We start from the raw sequence: 27,902 nt of genomic DNA, 5'->3' as shown, positions 1-27,902 counted from the left end.
GCATCATAATATAAATGAAAAAATATTTTTGGCTCTCTTCACTTGTTACACTGCCCAAAAATAATTTACCTCTGACAGAAAGTCAGATTTCCATTTACCAATGTAGGACAGAGCGATTTTTCAAATGGCGTGTCACAAGAATTTTTAAAACATGCATTACCTGACTACTTAGGGGCACTGATCTCTTTTCTCTGACACTGTCAAACAAACAGAAAAAATGACAACAGCCAACACAATAGTCATCCAGGGTGAATGAATAAAAATTATACCTTTTGGGGGGGGGGGTCAGGTCAGCAAAATAATTTTTGCTTATATATTTTTAGTAATTAGTTTATGTGTGCCATGAGATGAAAAAGGTTGAAAATTGCTCATCTAGAAACAAGCTGTAATATTCTATGTGACATAAAATTATTCACAATTTTATTCTACTAATTTACCAAATACTCAATTCAGGGTCTAAGTTTCTATGTTATTTTGATTAAAATGCTCCAAGTACTTAACATATAAACACGAAATCTATTTAAATAAAAGTACATGCTTATCTTGAAGAGTTCATGTCAAAGAATCCAAATGACTGCTTGCTGAAAATTTTATATCTGTGTATATTTTCATTAATACACATTATTTGGGGTACATGTACTTATTTGCACAAATTGAGGATTGTGGTATGTTCCTTTATTAAGCTCCTGGAAAGTTCAATTACAGCTGCTGTAAGTCTGATGGCAAGACCTTGATCCACTCAGTATTAAACCAGAGAAATCAAATCATTCACTACGCCCAAATGTAAAAAAGAAGTAACCATGTTTTTAATAACACAGCGTAGAAAGTTAGCATTATTATGAGAGCTGATGTAAGGTGTGACTTTTAAGGTGCCCATTTCATGGAGGTAAACAATGAATTTCTAATGACTTTTCTGAATTCTCTCCCCCAAGTCTCCTTCTACACTGCATGTGATTCCAAAGATTTTTCTTAAGAGAGTCAGAGATGTAAAACGCTATTTTCAAAACAGGGCCAGCATTCTAACTGTTGACCATTATGAAAGGTCCTAGTAAGGGAAGACCATTAACATCTGGCAAATCCTATGCTCTTCCAAGCTGTGTGCTAGATACTTCCTATACATCACCTCTTCCAAATTTCATCCTCATAACATTGTTCAAGGTAGTTGTTATTCTTTCCATTTTAAAGATAGAGAAACTGAGGCCCTGGTTGTTCAACATGCCTGAGGTCACCAGGCCCCAAGTGCCAGCGTGTGACCTCAAATACAGATCTGACTCTATAACTTGTACATTTTCTTTGGAAAATAGTTTAGACCCTTCTCCACTTCCTAGCTTGACATGCTTAATTAGTGCATCAGTGACCTAAACAACACATGAATAATTAAAAGAGATTAAAGGAGAGAAATGGAATCAAAAAGAGAGCAGACAGCATTATGCTATGACTTTTTGGACTTCTCCCTAGCAACTTTCACAATAATTAGCACATAATCACTACTTACTGAATAATTAAATTCATAAGAGTATTTGGAAACTGAAATACTGTAAGGGTGATAAAATATGAAACTCATGAGGGTAATGAAAGAAAAGAAGAGGTACTGAATGAAGGCAAAAATGATATTAAGTGAAGTATAGACAAATACAGATGAAAAGGAAGAAGACTGGATTAACAAGTACCTATGAATTAGATTCCAAGCAAGGTTGTGTTAGGAAAAAAAAAATCAAGAGCAAGAAAAAACCCTAAAACTTGAAAGTCAGACATTCTGAAATAATGAGGTAATGACTTTTAACTGTCCCGAATTTTACTAGCTTAGTGCGGGTCTAGCTGTCCATTCAAATAGTGAAAAATGCATAAGAACTTGACAAAGATTTAAGTAAGTCACACATCATTAAACATTAAAGAATTTTACCATAGGAAGGTTTTCAAAGTAAGATAGATTTTGTAAAAGTTGTTTAGGTTCCACGTGATCACAGGAGTTAACAGAGATGCGAGCAATTACTAAGTGTACCCTTTAGGTAAATAACAAGGGGAAAAAAGTTTGCACAGGGAGTTTGCATTTGATAAAAATAGGACACTTCAGATAGGAGTTGATTCATTACTGAACTGAGCCATCAAGAAAGGTTGTGGAGCCGTCTTCAATCAAACTCTTTAAAAAGAAGGTAAGCCCTGATCTGTCTGAAATGATGTCAGCTCTATGCCTCAAATTCTTTAGATAATTTCCTTATCCTATTACTCGGTCTAGTTTTAGAGAAAATTGTCCTTAGAGTGACTATCAAAATTGGGTGGGAGGGCCTTAAAATCAGGAGGCCTTGAAATCACACCTGGATCATTACCTCCTGTCTTAAACAATAATTGCAAACTAGATGCCTAGCAGTACAAAGTTTACCCTTTGTGGTATCAGATATACCACGACTGGGCTTTAAGAAATGCTGGAAGAACTTTGATAGGACCTGCTTCAAGACTCAGCAATTCCAAAGCCATGATAACGACCATCAGCATTTTATGTGGACGGTCTAATAGCCTCCTCATAAAACACATGTTATTTCCTACATTTTATAAATGAGGATGTAGGCACAGAGAGAGTAAGCTAATTGCTAAAAATAGTCCAGCAAAAGAGTGGCAAATCCAGAATCTGAACCTAAACCCTTAGAACTCAGAGCTCACATTCTAACGTGTTTGAAAATGACCACTAAAACCCACACCATTTTATCTCAATGAAGTTGGAAAATATCAATAATGTTTCGCAAATGACAAAAACTGGGGTAAAGATTCGGATGCCATCTCCACTTTATACAACAACAAAACAATAAAATGATCCCTTATACTTTCTCCTGATTGAGGGAAAGAAAGAAACATTCTACCTTAAAAAAAATATCCAACAGTATTGTTTTTTATGAATGAATTTCATTCATCAGAAGATATAAAATGAACTCTGTTAAAAAATGTTTTATTGATTTTGTAATATATACAAAATTTTTTCTCACATACATACCTGCTTAAAGACACATTTTTAAAGTTTTTACATATTCATAGGTGCACAAAAAGTAACATTTTCTCCCATGTCAACAAAAGAAAATTCTTATCAAATCATCTAAATTAAATAAATTTCACTTAAAAGTGAAAAACTGCACCCTGAATGACAGCGTCATGCTCCTCAGTAGTTTTCTGCACCTTTTTTTCATCAAAAGAATTCTTCCCTAAATTGAGAAGACAAAAACATCTCCCGGTAACTGTAACATACTATAGTAGACAGAAAACAAACATTTGTGTGTGTCATACGTAACATTAGAAATGACATAATAATCAGATATATTGTATCTTCATTTTTGTTTGCATTATATTTTCCAGAAAAAAAATATATGCTGGCTCCCGAAAGTCACCACTGGAGTTTCTCTCTTCCTCACCCACAGCGGAGAGCGATCCGCAAAGTCATGCAGGGGTGAAATGTGACTGAAATGTAGGGATCTTTCTTAATGAAAAATGTTACTGCTTTGGAAATTATGGCTAAAATGATTTTGAAACTTACTTATTGCCTTAAATTCTATGACATAATGGTTTTCATTTATAAATATACCATCACTTGTAAATTACTTTGGCACTAAATAGAAAGTTCTTTTTCACAGAGTTTTTATGAGCTATATATATTTACATAAAATTTTATTAGTGTTTTGGAGTATTTTGACCAGTTTTCGTATTTTCTTGAAATGATTAGAGGTCATGATTTTTTAAATTAAATTTAATTTTCATTCATAAAAATGGAAATGTTGCCAAAACCCTGAATCTAAGGGGGGTATCTGTTGGTATTTTCTGAACTTTTAAATACATACTGAGATTCAAGCTATGACTTACAATATGACTGAACGGAAAATATTCTGTTGGAGTATTACTCTTTATTTTTAAGCTTTAAAATAATGCCCAGTTTGAATGCAGATAAAGCATAAAGATTTCTGTTCAAAGGAAAAGCAAGTAGAGTTGACTAATTCCTACACGAGTATGAAAGAAAGCAAAATGAAGACTTCAAGCTGAGGTAACACTTTGGTTTTATAGTTTATGAAAAAGATAACATTGTTAAATAATGGTGGTTATTTAACCTCCTGTCTATAACCAGTATAGACACAAATAATTTTTAAAACTCAGACTGAGGTGGTAAGGGTTTGACAACTTCATTAAAATCTAAGAAAAAGAAGTGAATTTCTGATAGTAGCAACAGATGGTTGAATTTTTCATTTTATGTCCTACCTGGTCCATCCCAGTCACCTGTCTCTACTCCAGGCTGCCCTGGCTTCTCCGGCTGAGTGTCCCCATCTGATTCTCCCGCCTCCTGGGCTCCTTCTTCGTCACCTAGAAAACACCCACAGAGAGAGAGACAGGCAAGTGAGCAAAGCCCTCTGACACTGAATTTCTCCCAGAGGGAGGGAAGTGCATAGAATGGGTCTGATTATCTATTTGTTATATGCATTGTCATTATACTGACAAATGTCCATGGTTAATCATTTCGATATCTGTTATAGCTTTATAATAAACAAAATCAGCATTACTCATCAACAAAGTTAACTGCTACGAAGAATAAAGAACATTTCCATAAAGTTCATTTTCTGTTATTAATATTACATATTAGAATAAAGTGTAAAAGGCAGTATGTACTTTCTATAGTGTTCTCAATACAGAAAAACCTTAATTCACTTATTTCTGAGTTACAATATTATACAGGCAAGATGCTACCAATAAAATTAAAACTCGTAGGAAAAGACGTATTTATGCTTTGGGTTGAATACAGGTTATTTTGAAGAAGATTTTCTTTTTCCACAGCTTTAGGCTTGCTAAAACTAGGTCGTATTTATTCTTAAAATGGGTCTAAAAAGGCCATAATTAAATGATTAGCATATAAGATGAATGAGTAACTCAGTCTTTACAATGCAAGAAGCTACAGAGCTACGCTTATAATAGAGTGAGTGCGCCCAGTGCGTACAATTCCATACCTTCATCTCCACATAATAAAAGAAAAATGTAATACTTTTTGAGCCAAATTATAGTTAGAGCAATGAAGGAGAAACCTATTAACAATGCAACCACATTTTAAAAGTAAAAATATAATTTATAAGTACCTTCATTCTAAGTGATAATGTAACAAAGTACGTGCTTTAAAGGAAAGGAATCCACTTTAACAGGGTGCACACAAAAATATTAAAGAGAACCTTCTTATAAGTTATAATAGAGATCTGAAAACAGAATAACAAGAAAATGTGACATCAGAAATAGAAAAAATGAGTACTAAAAATATGGTAACTACATCTTGAATATAATAATGCTAAATTTTTTAAATTAAATTGCTTGCCCTCTGAAGTATTCAATAATTATTTTCCACAGAGTTGCCCAAATCTTGAGTAGTTTTAAATCTTTATATTATACAAAAAATACATCAAATTTTTAAAGTCTTTCCAAGTAACCTCCAAAATACAGAATTTTCAGGAATCCATTATTACAAATGATATTGATGTGATGTTAATAGGACTTCTGCAAGAATTTGTATTATTCTTTCTTTAAATTGGCTCATTTTATAACATATAAATATATTTTAAAAAGCAAGAACTTTATATCATTGCTATAAATGGAAAATCAGTATTAGATCTCAAAAATAGAAGTTAACCAGAAAACTATCTTCAATAAAATTAAAAATAACACTTATATTCTAGCCACTGTGTCTGTCTCGACTCTGAGTCTCTAGTCTCATTTCATTGTAATGCAAAGGAAGAGTAGCAAACAGCAAGGTGTTTAAGTCATAGTAACAGGGAGTTGAAACATTACCATTGAGATACAAAGAATATCAGAAACTTGAAAGCTTCCTCACCCACTGATTCAGTGCTATGTAATGTAGTATCAGTGTGCCATCTGAATCGTCTTGAGGACCCCAGGGACACCTGACCCAGTTTGGGGGAATAGTGACCTATCCCACACTTTATTTTTCATGGGGACTAGAATCTATCACCTAGGTAAATGATCTTTGATTGCTTTTCCACAGACTGAGTATTTCACTGAAGGCACTAATGCAGGGGACTTTACAAAGAAAAAGGTCCTCCTCAACTGTGGAGTAGAGAATGCAGCCCATAATTTTTAAGCAGCATCCACTTCCTCCAAGCACTCTTTGAATGCTTTATGAGTCTGAAACACAGGGAAGCGAACATGAGAGGGCACCCAGGAGATCATCTAACTCAGATTAAATGAATCTACTGAGCAGGAGATTGACAGACAGATAGGTCAGTAACAATATATGGTCTTATGGCTCCCATGTTTATTTCTGCATAAGTCATCTCTCCCAAAGCTTTCCACACCTCAGCCACCGTGCTTTCCGGTCATCTCAGGGAAGACAGGTGGAGGCAGCTTTAAGTAGATCTCTCCCCCACAGCAGGCCAGAGGGTTTATGGGGAGAATGGAGGGCCCCCCCAAAGCATCAGTGTACAACGTTAGGGATGAAATTTGACTCTCTCAGCTGCTGGTCTGGCATTCTTTCAAAACAACTTTTCTCACCTCCCACACTCCCACCACACCAGTGGGGGAAAGAGCCATTCGCAGCTGAAAAAGATGAGTAATAGTACCAGAGCAACACATAAATAAGCAAGCATGAGACCATTCACATATCTATGGGCCCAGAGAACAGAAAGTAAACTCCTGGGCAGAACTACTTGGAAAAGTTAAGTTTATATTCAGATATTAACTGTATCTCCCTTGTGATCACACAAATGAGTCAATCTTCATGAATTTACTATTACATTTAAATAGTTGGAAACATGGTTCCGTGCAAAATCCAACCAACCACTTACATTTAGAAAGCATATTCTCAAGGATACAACGAAATACATGAAAAAGAAAACAAATTACTTTCTCTTAAAAACCATATAATCTAGTTAAGGAAGGAAGTTAATACGCATATGAGAGGGGACCCCCTATTAAAGCCAACCATCAGAGCAGTTCATGAAGAATTCCAAATGAGAACAGTTAAGATACAGAAATTCAGAGGCCAGAAGCACAAAATCACACTGACCAGGGAGAACCTATTACAATTAATTTGGGAGTCTCCCTTCATGCTAAAGTCAAGTGTGAAGCATCAGAGTCATCATCCGTGGGGGACTGACAGGACCGTGTGATATAAGCATGGTAACCAACACATATCTATCGAGTTTCTGTGAACACACCTCATGAGACCTCTGGTCTTCGAGTTTTGTTTTACTCATTCTGCAGCAGCACTAACTCATGTCTCAGACATCTTTGCCCAAAATTCTCGTGAGATGATAGTAAACTCTACTCTGAAATACTTTATTAGGCAAATTACACACTTGGGAGCAAAAATAATGACAAATATAGTGAAAAACAAGCCTACCTGGAAGACTATATGAGAATAAGTACAATGACCAAAATTAGAAGCTGAAAGATTTCATTTGAATCTATACATGTTCATCTTTCTTGAATAAAGGTGATATAAACCATTCTTTATGGATTAAAACACTACTTTTTTATTCCTAGGCACTGTGCTGACTACTAAGAATACAAAACAAAGACGGGCCCTCTTCTCACATAACTTGAAGTCCAGGCCAGTGACAACTCAATAGACTGCAGCCTTACGTGATGAACACCACATGGATGGGAGCAGTTTGGGATTTGACAGGCGCGCACGGGCATGACCCCTGACCTGTCACGAGGCAGGAGAGGCTGCCTGGAGGAAGGAGCCAATAAATGACCGAAATTTTGGAGGCATGATCTTAGATGAAACTGACCTCTATAGGTAAAATGTCCCGAGGCTCCATTTTTTTCAGATTAAAATTAAGAGCCACTTTCCGAAAGATTCCTTTATGAAAAACATTATAGTAATGAAGTTATTGTGCAAGAAAAATGGCAGCTTGAAGGTGATGAAACTAGACATTTCAATGATACCACAGTGGGATCCACATGAAGTTTTAAGATGCCGAAGAGAAAACAGAAATCCTGCTACTATGGGATAGTTACCTGAACAAAAGTCCTTTCTTTCATTCAGTATAGGTCAAATTTACCCACAAGTACACTTACCCAGTATCACTAAGCAAAGAAAATGATAGAATGACTACAAATCTCAGCAGACCTTTGAGGCACATAGAAATGTAGTAAATTGCGCAAAGTGAAAATACTGTAATTCAGCTTATTAAGGGCTTGATTGAACTAGTAATTTCACATAAGAAATTATTTTCATTAAATGTCACTTAACTGCCAAATTAAAACTGCAGACCTGGGAGTTCAACCTGTACCAACATCTGGAACTACGCTCAGTATTGATCATCCTGATTCATGGAATGCTTTGCTCTCATTTGTTTCATAATGCAGCACATATAATTATAACCACTGGAAAAAATACTGGAGTATTTAATTACAGAACCACTGTGAAAACGGTCGCGCACAATGCGCAGCTCAGAAGAAATTGCACTTATTTAAGCCATTTGAAAAACTGGTAAATGTGTAATATCTATCACTTTCATGAAAGTAAATTCTGAGAGAGAAGAATAGCTTAAAGTTTTTGCTTGGTCATTGGGTTTTGTTTTCTTAAAGAAAGAATGCAAAGGAGGAAAAGGCGATCAATGCCTTAAGAATGTCATATAAAAGGGCACACTAGAGTACAGAATACAAAATGGGTCAGAATTAACTTTATATGCATCTCAATATCTGCTATGTGCCAAATACACAAATCATAAAGACTAATAACGCAGATACCATTCCACAAAGCTCACATTCTGTATTAGACCTAAACACGGCTACTGTTTCTTGAGCACCACACTGCACTAGGTGAGTGCTTTATAACATCACTTTGACACCTCTATCACGCACGAGTGCCCTTGCATTTCACAACAGTAAACCAACAGAAGTTGCTCAGATGCACTGCTAGTAAGTGGCAGGGCCAGGGACTGATCCTGAGTCAGTGTGACTCTAAAGTCCATACTTCAAGCCCCTGACGATATTACACAGACCGCTGGGTTTCAAACAACGCAGAGCAAGATGTGGTCAGAGAGCTATTTTACACACACACACACACACACACACCCCTTGTTTCTTCATTATTCTTATATATCAAAATGAAATGTTCAATGGATTTAATCTTTATAAGTATTATTTTTTTCTAAGGTGTACAATTTAGTTGGGACTTAGCAAAATCAAACTACACAGAGGCTTAATCAATAGCCATTGCTCACTGACCAGTGAGGTAATTAGATTTTTGTTTCATTCTTTTTACCATCATCTACTGCAGTAGCATTAGATTCACTAATTAATTGCTTTCAGCACACTGTTTCTGTTTAATAACTAAAATATATCATATTTCTCAACTTTTATGGCCTTCACCTTCTAAGTTTATCTCAGGAAACTAGCTCTCATTTTTATGGTAATGTTTTTACCTAATTTGTTCTTAATCTCCTTCCTAACAAAAAAAATGAAATGATTAAAAAATAATTTAATTGAATATGAAATCTGTGAATTTCTTGAAAATAACACTATTTTCCCTTCACAATAGAGGCTTGTTTCTTCCTATCAATAAATTCGTGCTCAGGGAAAATTTATAAACAAAACTTCATTTGGTATCAACCCAGTTCTAGTTTCTACTTGATTTGAATGGAAGTGATGATACTGACTGTAGTTCTTTTTACTTCTATCCATTTTTTTTTACTTTTATATGTTTAAAATCAGCACTCTAGAGCAGCTTATGAAAAATGGCATGAATAATTAACAGTCCAGACAATAATAATAAGTGTGTTAAGATACGACTTTGAACGTTTTGTTGTTAAAAAGAAGAAAGCAAGAGAGAAAAGGACACTAGAAGGAGAATTACAGAAGAAGCTAGGAATGCATTTGACATCTATTCATTTACTTGCTAAATTCTTTATTCACATACTTTTAAATAGACATTTCAGTGTATTTTTAGCAAAGCACAAACACCTGTAATGGGATAATCACTAAATATATCCAGAAACCAATTCATAAAAAGATGAAATGGAATAAATGTCAAGCGGTAACAAAATCTGTAACATTTCTAAAATTATGGCTATGGAGTTAATGGTTTTCCATCACAAGATTAAACTCTTTTGTTGCTCTCTCAAAAGATATCATGCATATTTTGTGGGCCCTTATATTTTTCTTAGTCTAGTTTTCAGAATCAATGAGAGCCCGATAGGAGGAAATTGAAGGTGTTATTGAGCAATATAATACACAGCACAAATGACTGGGGAAAGTGCACTGGAATACAGTCTTCGAAACGCTTGAAACAGAATCTTTAAAGTCCATATTAGGTATTGTTGGCAAGGTGGTAAAAGAAGGGGTTCCCCTTGACATACAAAAATAATGTCAAAAACACCAGCAAACACCTTTTCACTGGAAGTTAGATGTTCCCACTGAAATTCAAGATGTGGCACCTTCTGAGACAGTCACTGTCAAAGCACAAAACAGCAGAGGTGTTTGAAAGCAGCCAGGCAGCCGAAGAGCCTCTCTCAGCCCCGCTCTTTTAATCCACGTAGTTCCCATCAATAGTCACCTCTTACAGAAATTCGTGTACAATGTAACTATTGAACTTCCTTGACTAGGAGTGTTACGGCGGCTGTTAGTCATCCCTGTAATGTATTTTGCAATCAGCTAAATCATCAAAGTATTTTTTAACAATGAGCAGTTCAGAAGCAACAGATCTACTTTCTTGTTCACAACTGCTTATCAGAGGAAAGATATCACATATGTTTTCCAGGTGCTTCCTATAGTTAGGATACCTTCACAGAAGCCGCTCATGAAAGATAAGGTCGTAAAAGAGATGAAAAATGTGTGAGCTTCATACACTTATGGTTTTATCATCAGACAAGATAGCTACGGTTAAAGTACTTTAACAGTCAAAAACAGAAAACTGCAGCTTGTATTGAAGGGCGAGGGCATTTACGTTTAAGATTCCATTTTGTTTGCTTTGCCTAATAGTCTCACAGTATCTTTTGACTTAAAATAGCTGTTGGGTTACCAATCACCCAAACAAAAGTGTCGTGTTAAATTAACTCTGCATTGGCAAATTACAGACACAGTCATATCTCCAGATGCAAAAATAAAAACATGTAATGATTTTTTGCTAAATACCTAAAAGGAAAACTAGACATTTCATCAGAAAAGAATAGGGTTTTTTTATTCTGTGGATTCCTATAGTGGTGTCTGACTCGAGTCTCCTTATAACTTACTACAAATGTATAAGAAAATGTAGGATTTTTGCCAAGTTTTGGATAGTTATACTCAGCAGAGAATGAATTTTAAAAATGCAGGCCATTTCCTTGTAACATATAATAGCCTTCTCATATCCCAGGATACGAACAATTAAACAGATTCAAAACACAGCGTCCACATTTTCTTTTGTTACACATTTGCAGGCCCTGGATGAGAAAACATCCTAAAATACTTGATGACAGTAGTCCAGGGATAATCTTATTTTGAAAAGAAACTCAGTCTCTACAGTCAATGGGTGATGACTGTAATTTGTGGCATTTTAGTATAGCCAGTAAGGCCAAATATTGAAAATATGAACATTTATGGTCACTAGAGCAAATAAAAGTCACATTAAAAGCACTGATAATTTAGGAAGGATTCTCTCTGCAGTACTGAACACTTGTCCTCGATGTCAATATCATCTGTCACGTGAAAAGGGTTTCTCTCAATCTTTAAGTTCACTGAAGATTTGGAGCATAAGGGTCGTTTCCACCAGTTAAACTAAGGCAAATTCTTAGCAGTATATCATTCAAAAATTTTATTACTGGTTGTTTCTCTCAAAGAGTACTTGAAAAAGTTGAATATATAAGAAAGTTTGGGAGAAAGACATCTTACTTTAAAGATGTTTCTGCAATATGTATTGAAAATTTTATATTTATGTTTTTATTTTCTCTTCCACTGCTCCCCAGCTCCAAAAAATAAACAACAACCCCATAAAACACTGCATCTACTCTATTTCATTTGAAGGAGGATTCTGTACAATGAAGGCACTTCTTGTCCCAAGGAAAAGACAAATAATGTCTGCTAGTCTGTAAATGTGTCTTATAGTTTGAAAAATACAGTAGTGGTTTTTAACTTCATTGGAAACAATTTTGTTAGATTGTATTGTGACAGTTGTCATATCATGGCACATTAAAAAAAACATCAAAATTGGTGAACTTTGGGAAGATGCAAGAAATTTTAATTTGGAAGATGGAAGAAAATAAGCAACATTTTTGTCATATTATGCTTTATTATTTCAAAAAAGGGAAAAATGGCATTGAAATGCCAAAAACAGATTTGTGCAGTGTATGGAGAAGGTGCTGTGACCAACCAAACATGTCGAAAGTGGTTTGCAAAGTTTTGTGCTGGAGATTTCTCACTGGACGATGCTCCACAGTCGGGTGGACCAGCTGATGTTGACAGCGATCAAATCAAGACCTTAACTGAGAAGAACAAACATTGTACCATGCGGGGGATAGCTGACATACTCAAAATATCCAAAACAAAAAAAAATATTGTCTTTTATTTTACAGAAAAACCTAAATGGACTTTTTGGCCAACCTAATAGATGTTCAATAAAGACTTAATCAATTGGATAAAACATGGATGTGTAATGCATTAACTGCCACAAAGCTTTGAGTCATTAATTATCTTACTAATCAAGTAAAGACAAAAAACTATGCCCTTTGCATAAGCTAAAAACTCTCCATAATAACAAAATTTAGAGTTGGCATGCGGCCACCTGATAAAAAGTACATTTCCCAACCTCCCTTTCGGTGAGGTGGACCACTAAGTAAGACCATGTTCTGGACAATGGGGTATAAGTGAGAAAGTCTGTAAAAACTTCCAGGATTCTATTCTTACTGCTGAACCTAATACTAATGAAGGTTTCAAATTTATTGGGGAGGAAAGGATTCTAGGTCATGTCAAACTCACCCCCAACTCAGATCCATATCTAGCTCCCCCCATTAGGGATATTCCAACCAAGAATATTATCACACGGTCCATCTAGACTCTTTCCCACAGGGTCTTCCCACACGCCCTCCTCCCTCGGGGCAGCAAGAGGTCCTTGGCTGCTGCTGATTACACCAGAAAAACATAGATAGTACCCACAGCATTGTCTAGATTTTCAGGAATGTGGGAGAATTTTTTCTCTTCTCTTTTAATTTTTAACATGTACTTTCGGGGGTAATCTGTGATCTCTTCAGGCTCAGGGCAATTTATTCTATAACAATAATAAATTTGACATTAAAATACCTACTATAAATACTGAGACATTTTAGAAATCTTTTTCGAGGTTTTCCAAAAGCTAGAAACTTGAAGCCACACTTAGCATTCTTGATTCACTGCCGTCTCCTACGAGGTCACCGCTATGGACTAAAGGTAATAACTGGGATTGATTCACGTCTTACGGGGCCTGAAGCTTATGCAATTTGGGAGGTCCTCCTTAAAAGAAGAATACAAAATTACAATTACAAAATTAGGTGCAGTGCCTCGGGAAGGAGTCTTTATAAGTGAAGAATTTTAGAGCTATATTACACTACATTGTAGTCTTAGGCCTATCATTCAATATAAGAATACCTAATGAATTATTTTTTAAATAAACTAGCAAGGTGAGTGAGCAGATCTAATATTCATTTGGTAATGTTAAGTACGAGGATAAGATGTTCATTTTACATAAATTTTCAAAACTCCTTTTATTAATGACCTGATCTTTTTAGAGCCACCTTAAAAGTTCCCCAACACAGCTGCCATTATTATAGGGAAAATATTGTTCTTTTTTAAACTGGGTTTTCCTCAGGATATAAACCTCTTTTCCCCTGCCCATTTTCCCCCAGTATCACTCTATATAAATAGTAAACTTGTTTCTTGTTAGGAGTTACTGTATTTTGCTATTCCTTTTAGTAGTCAGCCACAAGGATAGGCTACAGGAGCAAAGGACAGAAGGATTAAATGAGGCAGATACATGGGGGTGACCAGTTCCCATAAAAGAACGGTGTGCATTACCATAAGCAAGTTTGAGAATGAACACACCGCTGCCTTAATCAGTTCCAAACCAGCATTCTCTCCACTCCTTTCTACATAATTTCTTGTCTCACTTGTGCATATATTTCTCTTCACTTACGAGATGACTGTGTCTTGAAGAAATGAGAACATTCTTTATATACTCCCCTCTCTGCCTTTGTACATACCTGTACGGGCACTCACACACATCTATGCTAAGATCACACCACCAGACATAAACAACACAGGTTTTCAGTACCAGTTAACTAGACTGGACCATAATTTGTATTGAAAAAAAAAGGAGACTTATCTAAGACCCCAAATATAGTGCCCTGCTAATTCTATGGGAACAACAGAAATTACATCAAATCCCGCTGTTGAATAGGTAGGAGGACAAAGTGTTTACACATCTGTGCTGCAGATTTCCAACCTGATAAACCTCTATCTTTAAAAATAACCCTTAAAGAGCCCTTCCTTTTCACTGTCAGAAAACTATAATCGCAGCCCACTGTCTGTGCAATTCCACTTTCCATCGCCGCTATGTGCAGCCACTGTCAAGTTTCAGAACAGCTCCTTGTCTAATCTTCCTACTTCTCCAGATCTTTGATACAGAACCTGTTAGAATGCGTTGCTTACTTTTCCAGTTCCTGTGTTTATCTCACTTCCACTCTTGCCATCTGTGGTACTGCATTTCCTTCAGAAAAATGAAAAGTTTTCACAGTGCCCAGAGCTCTCCCTGCAAACAATGCCCTATTCCCCTCTTCCTTCCTTCCTTTCTCCACTTTTTATTTGGCCTTATTTTGTGTTAAGGTCAAGCTGTTTCAAAGAATTCACGTCGCAAACATTTCTGCAGGGCTGAAATTCCCATCCAGAGCATTTTGATGGATAGGTAAACATTCTTGCCATGTATTACTAGCTTCTGCCCAAACACACACACACTTTGGTCTGTCCCCACTCTTTTGAATTACCTGAAAATTTCACAGCAAACACGCAGTGAGGAATCGTGGCTTATTCATGCCACTGAACCAGGATAATGCAGTCATTCATTAGTATAACGAGTCTAAAGAGCTTGCAATACAGCCTTCTCATCCTATCAAAATCCAGTTCTACTGACTGCAAGCTGGTTCATACTGACAGAATCTTTTAAGAAATACCAAAATGACAGAAATATCTTAAGCACACCCTAATTCACTTTAACTTTTTCTTAATCCTTGTTTTTATAAATGCCCTTATTCTTGACCGACACATCATGTTTAATACATGTTTAAACAGAGAATGCCGTGGGAAAAATACCCTGAAAAGCGAGTTTCATGCTTCCTATGTCCAGGCGCTCTCGGCTGTGTTCATCTCCTTCCACGAAGTTTGTGCAACGATGAACATCAGAACACAGAATTCTCTATTTTTACAAGTACAATAGCCTCAGTTTTAATTCAGTATTAACCTTTACTAGCTTGGTGACTTGGCCGAGTTACTGAACCTCTGGAAGTCACAGGCGAAAATAATACCCACCCTGCAGGACAGAAAGTTGATCAGAGATGATACTTGGACAGAGGGCCACCCGGCTTTCAGGAGCCATCCCGAAATGAAAGTTGTTCTTACCATTATTATAATTATTATCATTGGTGTACAGTCTCAATGTCAAGCTCTGGAATCTCACTGAACTAGAAAACAAAGCAGCCGAAACAACAATCTGCATTTGTTGCCAGTGTTCACTTCAGTGGGGTCACACACTCCGTTATTTTTACCTGACCTTTCAAGAACAACAACAAAGTGACTGGCTCTATTGCCATCATTGAATTCATCCCACCACAGAAGTCCACATTTCCCTTACACATTCTAGGCCTACCAGAGATAAAGAGGATCCCGTCAGGTAACAGATGGGCAAAATTCTTTAATACTGCCTGCTGTGTCTGGAACGATAATCAGACATGGCAAAAATTTTTACACACTCGCAAGAAAATAGGAATTTTATATGAGGAGATTAAGAGCTTTGAGAATCTGATTTCATTAAAAACTAAAAAATTCTAGTGCCAAACAAATATTTTTAAATTATTGATGATGTTTAAGGAAAAAAAGCAGAGAGGACAAATTCCGAGACCTGTTTCTCTAAAATGATAATATTTTATCTCAAATTATAACGTGATCAACAGTCAAATTCAGGTTGTTAACTACATTAGTTCTATATGACTGAAATAAATTAGCTTTCCAGGTTTCTCAAAGCTATTCATACTTTTAATTTTCTTTTAAATAGACATGTAAGAGTTACTAGATATAAATGATTGGCAGACATTAATATAGATCTGCATAATTTACATATTTAATTTCAGCAAATAAAACTGCCATAGCAATATTTGTAATTTAAAACTGCTATTTGTATCATTACAATTCGATCAAAACTACTTCCTTCATTCAACCAGAAACATCACTGACAAAGCAACATAGCAATACAATGGCTTTACAAATAAGTAGCTCTTCTTTATAGTGCTCAGCTAAAACAAAAGATTCCCTGATGCAGTATTAGACGGAAAAGTCAACCTGTCATCTCTCCTAATATCCAGATGCCTAGATGTGTACACAGAACAGGAGATTGAGTAAATTCTCGCTTTTCTGTGATTTTTCAGCATTGTAGGAAAAACAACGAACCTACCTTGAATTTTACCAAAGAAAAAACGTCCTTACACTTGCAAAAATCCTTAAAAATCCGTAAGAGTAAGAAGACAACTTTTAAAACAGTAAAAGTAATTTAAGATTAACTTGCAATTTTTATTATTAACAATAATGATGATATAAAATAAGGATGTAATGAAAACTTGGGCAAATGTCTCTCAACATCTTATATGTCCGGTAGAAGCAGAATAAATATACTTTATTACTATGTGGAATTGTTTCATAAATTACAAAAGAACTATGTAATTAGATATTTTATCAAATTTTAATATGTTTCAAAAATGTCTGGCAGATTGCACAGTGATCCACTGACGGTCAGCTCACAGAAAAAAATGAATTTACTTGATCAAATGCAAGTGAGTGGTGTAATTAGCATACATGATTTGTAAAAATTATATCATCATGAATCATTTCAACACAGCACAATATCAATCATTTTACTTTTGTTGAAATTGTTCCGATAATATATCTGGGATCAGAAATGAAGTAGACAGACCAGGTTTGAACTAACCTTTACATATACAAAGTCATGGACAAAATTTATACACCTTCTGGTTCCATCAAAACAAAGAAAATTTTAACTCCTTTAGGAGAATAATTTGCCTTCAAATGCTCCCTCATTTTTCCAACAGTTATGGTTTAAGAAAAAATCAATCTGACTCCAAAGAAAAACTATGTTTTGAAGATTTTAAGGTGGCCATAAAAGAATGAAACTACACTGTTACGAGTTTTTGTCAACCTCATGAGATAAAAATATGAGTAAGGCACGTATAGCCTTTATTTCTATTTTCAAAAATGAATTACTTTTCATTTTGCATTGTTGGATGACTTATATAAGAAAATTTAAATATTAAAAACAAGAAGTACTGAAACCAGGAGAAGAGAGGGTTTGCCAAGGAACAATAATGTCATGTGGAGGGAGGGGAGGTGGCGGAGGAGGGAAGGGAGGTCTGTGCCAAGCAAAGCTGGGGGCTGTTCAATCAGCTCTATCAGGGCTCCATCAGTGTCTCCACTCCAGCCAAATCCAGAGGAAACAAGGAGTCAAAGATTCAGGTCAATAAGCTTATAGGCGATTTGCACAAACAGCTCCTCCAGCAAGGTAAAAAACAAAGTCATATTGGCTTTTCTTTTTTATTCCTTCTCTTTGAACTCCCTGGTCCAAACGTACTCTGGAAATGTCAATGTTATATGCAAGAATTTTTAAAAGCTCTGCTTCTTAATCCCTTTAAGGAAAAAAGGAGCAAAGTTGCCTGTAAACACCTCCCTCCTCATGGAACTCAAAGTGACTGTGGTAGAGCTGCATTTGGCGGATGCTGATTCCAGTTGCCCAAGCATTAGAGGAGACAAAAATCTGTCATTAAAGGCATAAAGGAAGAGGAAATAAATCATATGGATTGAAAGGGGTTTGTGATATACAGGTGAACAGGCTTTCTGAACCTAAAAAATTACAAACGCGAAAAGAAGAGAGGAAATAAAATAGCACGCATGTTTGACACTGGGTCAAATGGAAAATAAGCAGTTACCACTCCCTCAACCACATCTGCGTGAAGGGTTTCTTTTCTTCCTCAACAGTTGTGGTTTAAGACAAAAGGAACAGCATTCAGGATCTAAGTAATATTTCTGTGGCTTTACATGCCAGTAGTCTAGACTTGGGTTTGTTATACTCTTGAGAAGAAATGGCTCTTCCTCAGTTATTTCTAAAATGTGAAACAAAGCTACAGAATTCACAGACAGACAGAAAGAAAGGAAGGGGTGGGGAAGAGGGACATTTCAGTATCTCCGGCAACCTATTGGTAGAAATCGGTAAGGACAATAATGGAAATGAATCTGACCCTCACACCTCCTACCCTTTCTCTTTCCAATTTAGGGGTGTGAAAACATACAGAAACACACACCCAAGTCTGGTATTATAGAAAAGAGCAAAGTGACGCAGGCCATTCTCAAACACCCCAAACTGCTCTTCTGGAAACCACATTAATGAGCTACAGATGGAGTCTCATCAAGCCCTTGGCTACTAGGATGATTCTGATTGGGGTTATCTGTATCTCCTGACAGCTTCCCCAGTTTGCTGGCTAACATTTCCTGCCTTTAAAAAAATGTTATTGAATTTACTGGGGTGACATTGGTTAACAAAATTATATACGTTTCAGGTGTACAAGTCTATAACACATCAGCTGCATATTGTACTGTGTGTTCACCACCCCAAGTCAAGTCTCCTTCCATCAACATTTATCCCCCTTTACCCTCTTCTACCTCCCCCACCCCCCATCCCTCTGGTGATCACCATACAGGTGTCTGTGTCTATGAGGCTTCTGTAAACTCTCTGCAGCCCTTTATTCTCTAGGGACTTCCACGTAATGTCATGACCACGTCTCTTGTGCCAGTTAGGCCCCAAGTCTCGTCTGTGGCTCTGGAAAGCCTTCCAAAGAGGTGGGGCTCCAAAATCCCTAGAGCCAGGAATTCCACAGGTGTGACAACACCTCTCCTACTCCCCAGCTCTCTGCTGGCCTCTCTGGCATCCTGCAACATCAGTCTCACTCAGTCAACCTGACTCAGTAGTAGAAGCTCACTCCCGTTTCCTTGGTCTCTGCTCAAAGTTCACCTCCCCCCTCACTATTTACAAATTAACCTGCACATGCGCACACACATACACAACATCGCTCAATCACACTGACTGTGTGTTTCATTTTTCTTCATAGTGGTCAACATCACTGATTGCATCACACAGGGTAAGTGTTTGATTGATTGTCACACTCTCCTCCTGACGATGGGATTGACTTTGGTCTACTGTTGTGTCCCCAACATGGAGAAGGGGGTCTGGCACATAGCAGATGCTTACTATATGGGTTGAGTTGTATTGAATTTGATCTATTGCACAGAACTGGAAGTTTCTGCCAACCCAATTAAATATCCATTTATGTTTGCTATGGATTTGGTACGAATTACTTCTGGAGATACAGCGAAATCCAAGTCTAAGTAACTCAGGCTGTATTTTATGTTCTTTAATATGCCTTGCATTTTCTATTTGAAAACTTATTTAAAATAGAACTATTACCTTTGCTTTCTGCATACTACCTGTATCAAATCTTTTCAATGTCATGAGAAAAACCCATTTTACCCTGTTTCCTTATTTTGTGGATTTTCACTGTACAACCTTTGTTCAACCCTAATCTTTCCACATTGGGGGCTGTAATACAGGGTGGGCAAAAGTAGGTTACCAGTGGTGAGTACAGAAAACCCAGAATTTATTCTTGCATTACTTTTTAATTACAGTATTAATTTCCATGCAAACAACTGTATGCCTGTTTTGCCCCGCCCTGTGTTAGTTTCTCTCTCTAGATAAAGCACTATATCCAGTGATTTCTCTCATTATTCTCCATATCTAGAAATGAGGACTAGAAGTAAGGTTTGTTTTTCCTCCAAAATCAATGTTGATGGCACCATTTTTCCCTTTCAGCCTTTGTTGAAGATGCCATCAGAAAACAGCTTGGAAAATTCCTCAGTAACTTTTGTAGGTAATCACTATTGACAATTCAGAGCTCACTGACATGCGGCTTCTTTAGGGTTTTTTTTTTTTCTTACTAGCCAACAGTGATATTGACCTGACCCTTCTCTTCCTGTTCATATATCCTGTGACATTCTCCGGGACTATGTCCTGAGATCTGCTTATCCACTTTAGTCATTAACAAACTTGAATATTTTTTATGAGGAAACTCTCTTCCAAACAATCAATAATAGTAGACCAATTTTAGAACCCCTCCATGTCAACCCTACTATGAAGCTTACTGTCTCTAAATTAATCTGAGAATTGCCAATAAATAAGAGTTCCCACCTGCAAGCAGCGACAAAACTAAAAGCCCCTCCGGTTGTTTTCCAGACCACCTGTGTTTCAGTTCGTATTAGTTTGTTTAGTTCTAAATGTGCATGGATGTACTTCTATGTTTACTTTATCCACCAGAAGAAAGGCAGGGAAAAATCACTGAAGCAAATAATCCAGCACCACAGGAAATGTGCAGCACTTATGGACCCAGCCTGATGTCTTCGTCATCTGTAAATTCAAGGAAATAATTCTTGCTCGTTTCCTTCCTCCCAGAGATACTGCAAGGCAAGACGCCAAAGAATCTAAACTCACGGAACAGAAAAGAGCGACACAAATTGAAGTGCTTAATGTTTTGCTAAAATTCTTCAAATCTAAGTGTATCAAAGCAACCTTGAGTAGTGTTTTTTTAAGCAACATTCACTTGAAAGATGAAAACTAGAAACATAAAGTACGCAACTGACCCAAAATAAATGTGACATCGGAAACTCCAATGGAATTGTCAGACTCAAATTTTAGGCCTGTAAGTGTAACAAGGGTTATTTAAAGGTGATCTTTTCCAAATTTAAATGTGAATGTTTATGCTTTAGACTCAGATGATTAAGAACTCTACACAACTAAAGCTCACAGAAAATCCCTACTAACACTTTTTTTGACGTTACTGTGGAATATTACCTTATGAGAGTGATGTGATCTTATTTAATCACATTTTTATGATGACTAGAAACTTCATTAATATCAATATCAATAAACTATTTGAGACTTGTCAAAAGCCTTCCCTTTTACAACAATAAAACAGATAATACCCACAGAGAACTGAGGAAAAAACTTGAATAATAAGTAGTCATTCTAAATACCAAATATATCCTGTATAATGTAGTTCAATTCAAAAGGAAGAACTTTAACCTATAATAAGCTATGTGTCAGCAAAGAGTCTATTTTCTTTTTTTTAAAGTAGGAAACCACAATAGCTTATGATTGCTTTTATATAAAACACAGTAGCTAAAATATGAATAAAGATATCATAACTACATACGCATCCTCAGTGATCTTTCTCAACACTGTGTCAAAATAACGGCTCCCCCAGTTGCTTGGGAAACTTAAGATGTGTTAGTCATGTTTTTGGAATGAGAGATTTTTTAACTATTATCTTTTGTTTAATTGGGAAAAATCATTGGATTTTCAAAAATGTTATCTCTTGTACCAATTTGGGCAACTATATCCTTGCTAAATTTTGGTCATGGCTAGATTTTTAGGTGAAGAAACTTGCCACACTAACCAATTCATTTTCCTATGTGTATTGACAAGTTTTAAGTTGTCATAAATTATTTAGAATTTGCACAAAAGGTATGTTTCAACAATGATCCAAAGAAAAAATGTTTTTCTTAAGAACAATTCTTACCTGTTTTGTGACATGACACTGGCATAATTAACCATTTACATACTTACACATTTTAAATACCTAATCTATCTTCTTTCATGAAACTGGCAAGAAAACATAATTACATGCCAGTAAGACTAATATATGAATTTCTACAGAAAGATTAATTTCTAATTTTCCAGAGAGAAAATTTTCTCTCCTTACTGAAGCTAATCAACTTAAATGAATGGAGTTCCTTGTACAACCTCAAGGGGGTGCAATATATATCAAAGAGGTATCTCCTGCTAGTTCCCACTGGGAATTCCCTCATCTCATTCTATGACAGTAAAATAATGAAAGTATTTTCCTATTAAATAAGGTGGCAGTAGTTTGAAACAGTAGTAATCGCAGTACTTATCCTGAAAAGTATTATATGGAAACAAGGATTCTTATTCCCACCTATCATCACATTCTAGTTTTAAACTAAACATTAGAGAATTATGTTTATAGTAAGAAATGTATTAATTGCATATAATTTGTTATATCTGATATATAAAACATTATTTATTATTTGATGCATTTTTCAAATTTCTAATAGTGTATCAAATAATTAATAATAACAATATCAATTAAACAATGTTCTTAATAATTATAATTTTTTTATTTTCTAAAAGCCTGTCATTATTGTTCATAAGTTATGACTCTTCAGTGCAGATGGATATTACTGTCTGGAGACCATAATGATGTAGTCATGTGAGCATCTACCTTAAGTCTGTTCTCTTCCAAAAACCACTAACCTCAAACCGGGAATTCCATAATTCTTTCATTAAACATAAGCCTTAACCAACGATCATTCCAAACAGTAAATCGTATCTAATCATACCTATCATTAATGCCTCCCTGAATTAATGAAATTGACAAACATTTCTGAATCCATGTACTAACTCTGTAAACGACAAGAACAAGCAGAATAAAGGGGACCTTCTAACTAGTGCTTCTTTTTTTATTGTACCAATGCAAAAGAAGGTAGGTACCCTTCAATTCAGTGAAGGATATATTTGCTGACAGAGAAGGAAGAGGGGATGTCTTCAAATAGACCCCCAAACCCCTGAACCCCAGCCAGCGCTCACATGTATCGCCATGGCTACGCATCATCAAGAAATGGCTCTACATCCAGAACTAATGACAACATGTATTTGGCCTGAAATTTGAGCTTGCTTACAAGGAAGACCTGCTCTTTCTGTACAATTCTGGCTGATCCACTGCACCTATTCCGTTCTTATTTTCCACTCAAGTCTCTGATGTGGAGACAAACAAGGACCAGATTACAAAGCCATTTTGAGTCTTCAGGAGAATGGTCTAAGAAATAACTCTTTGAAAGGATTTCTGAGCTTCCATGTATCCAGGTGCTGGGGCGGACTCCACCTGCACAGTTTTAGGGTGAGGGGTTCTACTAACCTCAGGGATGGAAACTGACTGGCTTCTTTTGGTTCTCATACCAGCAACATGAGAAGTCATACTGGAATTTTAATACGTATCAAATGTCTATGTGGCCACAGAGAAATGTTTATTATTAGCAGCTTTGGCGGGGATAGCTTTTACGGCAGACTATCAAGTCTAGTCAACAACTTCACACAAAAATATTAAAAAACCACTGCACATAATTTCTCTTGTCTGCCTAAAAAATACAAGTCTGAGTAAAAATCGTGTGAACACAGACCTACAGAAACAGACACACACTCACAGTGATGGCCTCTGGGAAATCGTCATGGTAAAATCAACAGAAACAGCTGTTCTCAGATAAGGAAGTGACCCAAAAGCTTGTGCAACTGTCCGCTGGCGCAGGAGGCCATAGAGGACTCCCCTCACTTTCAGAGACAAAACAATCGAACAAAAAAAAAAAATAGAAAAGGCTCATGAGAAACTTTAAACTCACTTCTGGAAAAAGCAAGCAAAGGCATGTACCTATCCCAGTGAGGACACAGTTACTGGCAGGGAGCCCTTGGGTCCAAGTCAAGGTCAAAAATAAGGTGAGATATATTGTCTCAAGTTCTCCTTCCGGTTTAATGTTAATGTGTCAAAGGAGTTTCTAGAATGCAGAATGAGCGTGTATTTTCTTATTTGACAATACCCCCCAAAAGCATCACCCCCAGTGTTGAAAGTCAATGCCAAATGCCTGCAGCATTCAGTGTTTAAAAGGAGTGAGCCAGACACTTAGACCAGGACTCTGCTCCACTCACTACAGCTGACATACTGCCTCACTCAGTACCTTGCAAACAATTGACACTCAATCAGTATTTGTTGAAAAATAAATGCATAAATGATCAACATTAAAGGTATGTGGATAAAATCAGCAACTGGCCAATCAACATGAAAATGTCCATAGTCAATTGGCCAATTAACATAAAACTTCAAATATACAATAGATCTTACTGAAGTAGAACAAATTCTTTTATCCTTCAGAATAATAACTTATGTTTAAAAAGTCCTGCATGGATTTTCAGACTGCTGAACTACCGTTAGCAGTTTGCCATTTCAGCACCCCTACTCCACTGTCAGTGCACCTTTTAAACTTTACAGAATCATCTTGAGTAACTGCAGTCACATATTGCAACCAACCATTAATGATTACCTTTGTTACAAAAGAACTCCACTTCTTCACAGCTCAGATTTTCAGGCCCAAACTCTGTGGGGAAGCTTTCCTCCAATGCCAAGTCCCCCTTTGAGATGACTTCTGTCTCCTCTGGGGGACACTCTTCTTCTTCCTCTTCAATGGCGTCTTCTAGTGGCCCTTGAAAAAGAATCAGGGACACTGTACCAAACACATCCAAAGACGGCAGGGAAATAAAACCCTCACACAGATTCTTTCTGACCAAGGTGCCACGTCCACACTCACAGGTGACATCGACCCCTGGTGAGAAGCGGAAGGAAATGACATTTTGGCCTAGAGAGCAACCTCCACCTCCGAGCCTTCCCCACCCCCAACTGCAAAACCAAGGCCTATTTTTTTAACTCTCCCCTGAAGAGCAAAACTGGGCGCTTTACGTTCATTTGTTAGAATTAACAGCCTGGTAAAAAGTACAAGTCTCTTTTACACCGTTGTACAACTTTACCTGAGATTTTAATAAAGATTTAAAGTAATTGAATGCATTTTAATTGAACTGAGATTTTAATAAAGTCTATACTTTTAAAAATCCATCCTAAGAGTGGATTCTGAGAAAAGGTTTCATTATATGTGTGTGAGGCTTGGAGAAAAATTACATATTTCTCTCCCTGATGAAAGCACAACCCCATTCATAATTAATTGAATTTTTTTCTGAAATGAAAAGTAGGTTTCTAATGAAAAACGTAATTTGTATTTATGTGATACTTTTTCAGTAATAAAAATACAACTTCTTTGGAGTGAATAAGAGTGAGGTGCACTACATTAATAGACCTATTTTACTGAAAGGAAAAGGAGGCGGTAGTTGTTCAGGCGGATGAGAAGCAGACTCTGTGGGAACAAGGCACAGCTGATCGTGATTTCCGACTGTCCTAAAGAAGCGAAGTCTCTGACTCATTTTTACTAAGCAAAAGTCTGCAGTTGCACCTAAAGAAGCAATGTGGCATTTTATCCAAAGAACACAGTTATAGTAATTTGTACTAATTGTCACTCATGTCAGCCGTTTAATCAGACAGGCTAAACATGTAAAGGGCGTAGGCAGTCTCTTTCTCTTACTTCTTCTCAATGTGCTAGGAACTTTTCAGGACCAGAGGACAACTCGCGAATAATTTAAAATAGTGACTATGTTACAAACCTTACGTACGTGTAGGCAAACAGAAACAGACACACACAGCAAAGCGGGGTATCTGGTGTTTTCCCAACGCCAGTTTCCAAAGGGCTGAATTCATATGACACATTTGCACAGAGATTTAGTTGTACAGATTTCATTTAAAAACATCCAAAGAGTTTCTGTGTCCTTTTAAAAAGTCATTTATTTTTTTTCTTTGAAACAGCAAATGTTAAGGAAGAAAGACAGCCCTAAATTCCAAATACTCAGTCATGTGTTTCTTATACTTAAGGTGCAGCATTTAAAAAAAACATGGATTTTTTTGTGTGCCATGGATCTCACATTTGTTTTTATTTCTTATCATTATTTTAAGTTTAAAACTATAATCTTTAACTTTTAAAAACAAATGTCAGGTAGCAAGATACACAGGGATGTATGTATTAAGTAGTAACAATGTAAACTATTATAATCACTAAACATGTATCTGATAACTTCAATTATTAATTCTGAGACTAATGAGTAATAGAATATTTTCCATATTTTCTCAAAACACTCAATTATTACAATTATGATCAAAAGAAGCCATGTGAAGCTTTCTCACTTGGTATTTCATGCAGGACTTCCATGTAATCTTTGAAATAAGCCAGTGCGGTAGTTATGGGAATTACTACTATATTTGTTTTGTTGATCTGCAGAGTTTGGGCAGTTACAGTCAACTAGAATAAGGTTACAAGCCAAAAGGCAAAAAAGCTGGTGTGAGAAATGTACACTTGAAACCTATACAATCTTATTCACAACCAGTCACCCTAACAAATTTAAGTAAAAACTCAAGATTTAAAAATACCTTTTATAATATCCCATAGCACTATGCAAGCCATTCTTTAGTAGTCACAAACAATATCAAATACAGATAACTCCTAAACGCAAAAATCTTCAGAAATGGTTAATTCATATCCATATAACTATTCATAGATACTTAAAGATGTAGTCTTTACAAACTGAAAAACCACTTGTTGCTCTTCTCAGATTACTGAGAATGTAACTATAACAGAACAGACAACCACCCAAACAGTGAGAGAGATCACCTTGTAGACCCTACTAAAACTGAAATCACTGATTACTAAAATTTAATTATTTACATACTTCATAGCCATACTAAATCCATCTGAACAACAACGGCCTTAGTATCAGTTACAACATAAATGACAATATATACTTTTTGAATATATGCTCTGGGTTTTGCTACCAAAAATGTCTAATTGTAAATAAATATTGTTAATAGTTCATATATATTTAGTAAATTCATTTTTTAAATTTCTGGTGGCTCTTAAATTATAAAAGCCTACATATTATAAAGAGAAAGAACTCATATCACAAGAATAAAATCAATAGTAATAAAAATGTTTTCTTTTTAAATAAGGAAATTCCAAGTATATACGCTATCATTCTTAGAAGGGTTTTAGCAAAGATAAGAGATGACTGAACAATTACTTAAAATACTCAATGACTTAAAAAACTGGCTCCCATGCTATGATATCAATTCAAATGTAATATTTTTACTGAAGATTAAATGAAAAACCACATGTCAAAGTTGAAAAGGAAACAAATCCACAAAATGGCTTATTTATCAAAAATTACAATACAATCTTCATTGATAGTATATAGTATTCCCTTTTCTAGGGACCGTTTTATTTATTGTGTTGGCTATCAGTCTGCAATTCTAAGCATGTGATTGAAAAGAAGTATTCATTTCCAAAAGCCAACTATAAAAACCAAAACAAAAGGTAAAAAACTCTTTCGAGCTCCTTGTTCAAAATACACAATGTTGGTATCCAGAACAAGCCACATAATAGTGATTTAATAGCCTGCTTGTATTTTTCCCAAAGCAAGTGTCAGAGTTATATAGTTTACTAAACATTAAAATGTGAAATTAATAGCCATTCCTTTAGCCATGCTATCAAATCAGGCTCTGGGGGAAAAGGCTTCTCTTAAATGCATAGTATTTATGGTTTAAGATCAGACCTCACTCTACTGTCTATACTGCATGTTTCTTTAACAGAAAAAAACCTTACAGATAAGTCGTGGCCGTCAACTAACATTTTAAAAAAGTAGGAGACACCTGAAGCACAAGTACAATTAACAGCACCAATGAAGGAGGGAATGAAGGAACCTCCCGGGAACGGATTGGTGGGCACCGAAGTCCACTTCAGAAAAATCACCACGCACAATTTGACACAAATAATAGTATCTACTCAGAAAAGGCTCACGACTGAGTTGCATGTGCCCTCAT

General features: G+C 36.1%; 1 protein-coding gene across 2 annotated transcripts in view; it reads right to left on the bottom strand.

The window, feature by feature from the left end:
• ZFPM2 (zinc finger protein, FOG family member 2) overlaps positions 1–27,902 on the bottom strand; it is a 443,439-nt gene that overhangs the window by 325,993 nt on the left and 89,544 nt on the right. Inside the window, exons 2-3 of one of the 2 annotated variants that reach the window (XM_037048373.1) lie at positions 24,475–24,633; positions 4,234–4,335 (exon numbers count right to left, since the gene is read on the bottom strand). In XM_037048373.1, the coding sequence (XP_036904268.1) occupies positions 4,234–4,335; positions 24,475–24,633 (261 nt within the window). The remainder of the gene's footprint in view (positions 1–4,233; positions 4,336–24,474; positions 24,634–27,902) is intronic. The other variant, XM_037048374.1, reaches the window with a different exon arrangement.

The sequence above is a fragment of the Sturnira hondurensis genome, unplaced genomic scaffold (genome assembly GCF_014824575.4).
Source record: "Sturnira hondurensis isolate 20B ecotype Veracruz unplaced genomic scaffold, ASM1482457v3 Scaffold0006413, whole genome shotgun sequence".
Taxonomy (NCBI): Eukaryota; Metazoa; Chordata; class Mammalia; order Chiroptera; family Phyllostomidae; genus Sturnira; species Sturnira hondurensis.
Note: the sequence above shows the minus strand (reverse complement) of the source record. Positions and strands in the feature narration are given on the sequence as shown.